Source organism: Xyrauchen texanus, chromosome 25 (assembly GCF_025860055.1).
Source record: "Xyrauchen texanus isolate HMW12.3.18 chromosome 25, RBS_HiC_50CHRs, whole genome shotgun sequence".
In the NCBI taxonomy this organism is placed as follows: domain Eukaryota; kingdom Metazoa; phylum Chordata; class Actinopteri; order Cypriniformes; family Catostomidae; genus Xyrauchen; species Xyrauchen texanus.
In genome coordinates this window covers 1,146,876-1,154,375 of record NC_068300.1, presented here as the reverse complement: position 1 = coordinate 1,154,375, position 7,500 = coordinate 1,146,876, and the positions used below count along the sequence as shown (strand labels likewise).

The 7,500-nt window shown below is 40.7% G+C and overlaps 1 protein-coding gene across 1 annotated transcript in view; it reads left to right on the top strand.

Moving 5' to 3' along the window:
- Window positions 1-3,699: 3,699 nt before the first annotated feature.
- Window positions 3,700-7,500, top strand: part of sgms2b (sphingomyelin synthase 2b) — a 6,153-nt gene continuing 2,352 nt past the window's right edge. Inside the window, exons 1-2 of the mRNA XM_052091034.1 lie at window positions 3,700-4,754; window positions 6,176-6,293. Coding sequence (XP_051946994.1) covers window positions 4,153-4,754; window positions 6,176-6,293 — 720 coding nt within the window. The 5' untranslated portion in view covers window positions 3,700-4,152. The remainder of the gene's footprint in view (window positions 4,755-6,175; window positions 6,294-7,500) is intronic.

Genomic DNA, 7,500 nt, shown 5'->3' with positions numbered 1-7,500 from the left:
ATTCAGCGATGCTTTTGGTGCCCAGAATGTTGTCTAATTAGGGAGCTCACTAGTTTTCATCCTCACGAGCGTTTGCAGTGTGTCGTTTATTTCTGGGTTTCCTGTAAGCCACGCGCTGCGCTTCAGCTGTATTTTGGGCGCATGATCGATTCTTATTCCATTAGAGTCCGGATCTGGATGGTTCTGGTTCTTTTTTGGGCTCTGATGATGACGATAATGACGCGCGTCCCCGGTATGTGTGGGCGTGCACCGGTGTAAGAAGGTAAATGATCTCTGCAGCAGCTCAGAAATGTTGTTATATCAGATCAGTCCACTGGATTCATTTACCTGTCAGCACACAGTCATGTGACTCACAGAAGACAGAATTATCTGAGACTCATCTGACCAGGAGGGGGGCAACGGCCCCCTTCCACCCGACCTTGGCCTTGAGCACCCCCAGAATCTTCTGATGCCCCTGCTCTGACTGACATCGAAATGATCAAGGGGCATTACCCCCCGACTGCTGAAGAGATCAAGGGGCATTACCACCCCCCCCAGTCTGTCGTGAATGCAATCAAGGGGCACCCCCCCCCCAGACTGTCGCCGAAACGATCAAGGGGCATACCCCCCCCCCATTCTGTCGCGGACGCAACAAAGGGGCATACCCCCCCAGACTGTCTCCGTAGCGATCAAGGGGCATACCCCCCCAGACTGTCTCCGTAGCGATCAAGGGGCATACCCCCCCAGACTGTCTCCGTAGCGATCAAGGGGCATCCCCCAGACTGTCACCGAAACGATCAAGGGGCATTACCCCCCCCATACTGTCGCCGAAACGATCAAGGGGCACACCCCCCCCCCATACTGTCGCCGAAACGATCAAGGGGCATACCCCCCCCCATACTGTCGCCGAAACGATCAAGGGCATTACCCCCCATACTGTCGCTGAAACGATCAAGGGCATACCCCCCATACTGTCGCCGAAGCGATCAAGGGGCATTACCCCCCATACTGTCGCCGAAGCGATCAAGGGGCATTACCCCCATACTGTCGCCGAAGCGATCAAGGGCATTACCCCCCATACTGTCGCCGAAGCGATCAAGGGCATACCCCCATACTGTCGCGAAACGATCAAGGGCATACCCCCATACTGTCGCCGAAGCGATCAAGGGGCACATATATATATATATATATATATATATATATATATATACAAAAATGTAATTTGGTAAATACTTCTATACACATCCAGGGTGTATTTCAGGCTTGTTTAAAGTTAAGTCACGTTATGCACCACATATTTCTGGTTATTATTATAATGGGATTTGATTAATTTTGGACTCTTGTTGCATCGATGTCTGTTCCGTTCATAGTAAGGAAAGACTAAGAATTTTTTCATCGGCCGATTAATCGGTTATCGGCCATTTCTGCCACCGTAGTTATCGGGATCGGCATAATCCACAGTTGGACGATTTTTTGGGGTGTTTTTACTCAAATTGACCCCAAACAGAGAGTTTGTCACCAGTATTGGGTGTAATATGAATAAAGTAATAATATAAATAAATGTTTAGTAGAGTCAGACCGATATAGCGGATTAACGATTAATCGGTGCCGATAGCTGCTTTTTGGATCTATCGGTTATCAGCAAACATCTATGTCGATAGTTGCCAACATATTTCAGAATAAGAGTCCCCTATGTGTTTTGGGCTATTTATATACTTAAAAATGACTTATGCACCCAATCTTAATTTATTCTGGTTATTATTGGGATTTTGGTTTGGGAAAAAATGCATCTGGGATTTTATAGAAATACATTTTATACATTTTTGACTGTTTGTATTTGCCCACGATAGTATAGAAAGAACAATAACATTTTTGACATCCTATAAATCGATTTTAAAAACTATCGGCCAATGAATCGGTTATCTGCGTTTCCCACCACCGTCATTATCGTATCGATAAAATCCACTATTGGACCTCTAATTGGTGGTCAAAAGTAGTGTAACACAAAATGTAAATTATATTAATCAGATAAGTTACTGATTTTCAGTTATCTTACATTTTTTAAATAATATTTTTTATATAGAGTACATTCAAAACACGAATTATGTGCACATGTCTGTTTGTGTTTGAGTGACAGCTGAAGCGACAACGAAATATACACATTATTAATAATTTATGATGGGGAAAACTAACTTTTCTGTGAAAATAATTTTTATAAGTAACTTTAATTACCAATGTGATAACTTTTCCAATAAAGTAATCTGATTACAATTTTTAGCGAAGTAATTAGCCATTTGTGCTAATAATTGGTGGTGACCTTCTTTATGATAAATCTGAGAATTGTAATCTCTCTACTGGACTGTGATTGATCAGAGGAGCTTATTAAAAGAATTTGAAGGGAAAGTGATTTATTTTGAAGTTACTTGTATTATTTTCACCCTGGACACTGAACATGTTCCCAAAATTGATTTCATCATTCCAGAAATGTCTCAAACCAGTACATCTGCCACGGTGTCGGAGGAATCCACCGTGAGATCTGAATGAGAAACAATGTGTGTGTTGCAGGTTTCAGGGCGTGTCTTCTTAGATTTACTCTCGGTCACACACACACCAAACTTTTGTTGAATGAACTAAATAAACACACCTACCTACTACACTGCCTTTATCTCTGTGTGTGTGTGTGTGTGTGTGTGTGTGTGTGTGTGTGTGTGTGTGTGTGTGTGTGTGTGTGTGTGTGCTCACACTCTCATTCATTCCTTCTGAGATGAAAACAATCTAGTTGTTGAAGGTCTTGGGGTTGATAACACGAATCTCATATTGGAGTCGCTCATACATGGGGTCAGCATTGCGTAACTTCATGTAGTTTCAGGATGATTGTGTCACTGTTAAGTGTAAGTGTAGTTGTGGCTGAAGGGATTTGTGGTATTATGCAAGTCGTGTCGTATAGAGCTGTACTGGAAACACAGGTTCTATACAGGTGTGTAAGAAGAGTGTAAACCACGTCTTCAGATCTGTATCAGAACAATGTTGACTCAAGTAGTTGAAATAAAACATTGATATATACAGTGGCCCCAAACACTTACCGCCTATGAATTTTGGGCAAAACTACAGGTCATTAAAACACCCTTGGAAAGGTGTCCACATCATGATTATATTTTTACTCAGAGATCAGTAGATCTATTTCTAATATCAGTTGACTTCAGCACCTCTTCTTGCATTATATGCCAATGGTGTGAGTCCAAAAATGGGAAAAAGCACTTTTTTTTTTGTGTCGTTTTTCCCAATTTTGAGAGTCTATAACTCCAGAAGTATTAAAGATATATTAATATCCTTTTATATACTGGTTCTTTCCTTTCCAAGTTCCAAAATGTCTTGTACTTCAAACATGTGTTTTGTTGGACAAGAAAAACTAGCTTCATACAATGTGACCCACATTTGGTTTTCGACATGAAAATGGGTAAGATTTGACACGTGGAGTCACATTGAGAGCCCCGTATCTCTGGGATTTAACCATATAGGGCCTTAAACATGAAGATGCAAAAAGAAAAGTTTATTCTGAACCAGAATGTAAAAGGATAATGTGATATCTGTAATACTTCATGAATTATAGGCACTCAAACTTGGAAAAAATAAACACAAAAAAGTGCTTTTTCCAATATTTGCACTCTCACCATTGGCATGAAATGCAACAAGAGGTGCTGATGTTTACTGGTTTTAGTAACAGACCTCCAAGTCTCTTTGTAAAAATAAAATGATGACACTGACACCTTTCTAAGGGTGTTTTTGTGACATGTAGTTGTGCTCCAATATCAAACGAAAATCACCTCTACAAAAAAATGGATTACTCTGTAAATTTCAATCTTATTCATTTTATATTATATATTATCTATTTTAATATTTTGCCTTTCAATATAATTTATGTTTGTCTTTTACTTTAGAAAAAAATGTTAAAGGAGCTTTCTGAAATTTGGTTGATTTCACATTGCGTAACCCATAAAGAAACGTTTCAATGTTTTCAATGCTTTAACTGGTCACATGTTTATCACCATTTTTAATGAGCTTTTAGTTAATTTTGATAGCTCTGTGGTGTGGTTTATATATAGTGCATTACAGTATGCATTGTGGAGAATTTGTGGGTGAAATGGGCTTAATTATTACAATGTAAACAACGTAATGGTGAATAATATGGATGTCCCGAGACCGCAGTGCACATGTTCCATTCTGAGCCACTGCTTAATGGGTGTTTTTGTCTGTTTTAGTGTGTTTGTAATGGCTGCGTCTCAACTCCTGGAAGAGCATGATGAAAGAGAAAATGAAAGCTACCATGTGATGGTGATGGTGGAGGACAGGACAAACCCCCTGGCCACACCCAAAGGATGGACAAACCCCTCCGTGAACACGGCCAGAGATGCTCACATTGACGACAAGTCGAACGTTAGTAAACCACAGCGGTTTGCGCACGGCTTCCGTAAAGCCTTGCGCAAAAACCAGGACTATATCAGCATCCCTGTCTCAAAGCCCAACGCCCCTCAACTGCCGTCGGAGTGGTGGAAGACGGGAATTACGTTCATCTGGGCGGGTTTCAACCTTGTTCTCACGACTGTCATGATCACCATCGTCCACGAGAGGGTTCCAGATAAATCCGTCAGCCCGCCGTTACCCGACAAGTTCTTTGATTATGTTCCGCAGGTGGAGTGGGTGTTTTCAATCACAGAGGTGAACGGAATGATTCTGGTGGCGCTCTGGTTCATCCATTGGCTCTTCCTTAAGCACAGGTGGGTGTTTCAACATCATCTGTATATCTCTCCAATCATTCAAAAATCTTTGACGTATTTCCCACACTCACAAAGGCCCTCTTCGCTCCTGATAATAAAGCTATAGTGTGTACCATTTTCAGTGTTCTAATACCTTCTTCTTTCCCAGCTTAATATATAGAGACAAGTTTACTCCAGTTGAGTTGAAGTGAAACATGGACATCGACACTTTAGGTTAATGTTGATATGTACAGTGACCACAAAAAGTATTTGGCCATATGATTTCAGAGCAAAACTACAGCTCAGAAAATAACCTTAGAATGGTGTCAGTGTCATCATTTCCTGTTTACACAGAGATGGGTAGAGAGAGTAATAAAACCAGGACTTCAGCACCTCTTGTTGCATTATATTCCAATGGAGTCCAAAAATAAATTACTCCAGTTTGATTAGATACCTTAATATCCTTTTAGATTCAGTTTTTTCCCCTTACTGGTTTCAATATAATTTGTACTTCAGACCTTTGTTGGACAAGAAAAACTAGCTTCATACCATCGGCCACTGAAAATGGATACAATTTTACACCTGGAGCCACATTGACAGCCCCATATCTCTGGGACTTAACCATATAGGGCCTTACAAATCAGGTTACTAAAAGGTCATTTGGTGGTGGACCAGTATGTAAAAGGATATTATGATATCTTTAACACTTCTGGAGTTATAGACACTCAAACTTTGGAAAAACGACACAAAAAAGCACCTTTTTCCCATTTTTGGACATGCACCATTGGCATATAATGCAAGAAGAGGTGCTGAAGTCAACTGATATTAGAAATAGATCTACTGATCTCTCTGTAAAAATAAAATCAGGATGCTGACACCTTCCCAAGGGTTTCTTTAGGACCTGTAGTTTTGCTCCAAATTCATAGGCGAAATGGTCATTTTGACCCGCCTCTATAAAATAATGGATTAGTCCGTTAAAATTGATCCGTGGCATTTTAATATTTTGGTTTTTATAAAAATGTTTGTTTGTCTTTCTTTAGAAAAAGGGTTAACAACAACATAAAAGAGGCTTTCTGAAATCTTGCTGATTTGACGGAATAATACATCGATATTTTCGAAGGCGTCTCGTCACAAGACAAAAATAGAAATTGTTTCGTATTTTCGCTCCTTTTTCAGTGTTCAAATACTTTCTCACATCCCCAGCTAAATGTATATGGAGGCAACCATAAGTACGCCATACGTAGGTTACTTTTCTTGATAACTGTAAACAGTTTCTCTGTGGTGCTATAAAAGTTCCTCTGTTTGTTTTGAGCGACCCGTCCAGCCTAGGGCAAGTGTACCTGAGGGTTTAAAAGCTCGAAGCACATTTTAATACCAGGTGTAAACAGGGTCATATATCTCAACTACTCTTCTGCTCTCTCTCTCTCTCTCTCTGTGGACAGGGCGATCGTGGGCCGAAGGTTTTTCTTCCTACAGGGAATGTTGTATTTATATCGTATGGTGACCATGTACATCACAACTCTCCCTGTTCCCAGCATGCACATGAACTGCGCCCCGAAGGTGAGCGTCACTCCACCATCACATCTTTATTAATCCTGAGCTGTTGTGTGCTTTAAACATCATCCATCATTTTCTGAATGTTGTTTGTTGTTGCTGTTAATTATCATAATAACTGTAAAAACAGGGTTAATAATAATAATAAATAATGCGTGAATATTAATCATCCATCTGCTCAACCAAATCACACACATTAATGTCGTTCTGAGGTAAACCTTTGCTATCTTCTCACTTAATGTAGCAAATACATATGGAGTGGTGGTGGTGTAGTGGCTAAAGCACAGGGCTGTTAATCAGAAGGTTGCTGGTTCGATCCCCATGGCCACCACCATTGTGTCCTTGAGTAAGCCGCTTAACTCCAGGTTGCTCCGGGGGGATTGTCCCTGTAATAAGTGCTCTGTATAATACATTGGTAATCAGAAGGTTGCTGGTTCGATCCCCACAGTCACCACCATTGTGTCCTTGAGTAAGCCGCTTAACTCCAGGTTGCTCCGGGGGGATTGTCCCTGTAATAAGTGCTCTGTATAATACATTGGTACTCAGAAGGTTGCTGGTTTGATCCCCACAGCCACCACCATTGTGTCCTTGAGTAAGCCGCTTAACTCCAGGTTGCTCCGGGGGGATTGTCCCTGTAATAAGTGCTCTGTATAATACATTGGTAATCAGAAGGTTGCTGGTTTGATCCCCACAGTCACCACCATTGTGTCCTTGAGTAAGGCACTTAACTCCAGGTTGTTCTGGGGGGATTGTCCCTGTAATAAGTGCACTGTATAATACATTGGTACTCAGAAGGTTGCTGGTTTGATCCCCACAGTCACCACCATTGTGTCCTTGAGTAAGGCACTTAACTCCAGGTTGCTCCGGGGGGATTGTCCCTGTAATAAGTGCTCTGTATAATACATTGGTAATCAGAAGGTTGCTGGTTTGATCCCCACAGTCACCACCATTGTGTCCTTGAGTAAGACACTTAACTCCAGGTTGCTCCGGGGGGATTGTCCCTGTAATAAGTGCACTGTAAGTCACTTTGGATAAAAGCGTCTGCCAAATGCAGAAATGTAAATAAATATAAATATAAATACATTATATAAATTACACTGTATATATATATATATATTCTGGAATTTAATAATGTTTCTCATGCTGAAAAAAATTAAGCTATAAATACAGATGTTTTATTTATACAGTATAGTGAACACACATTATAGGCTTA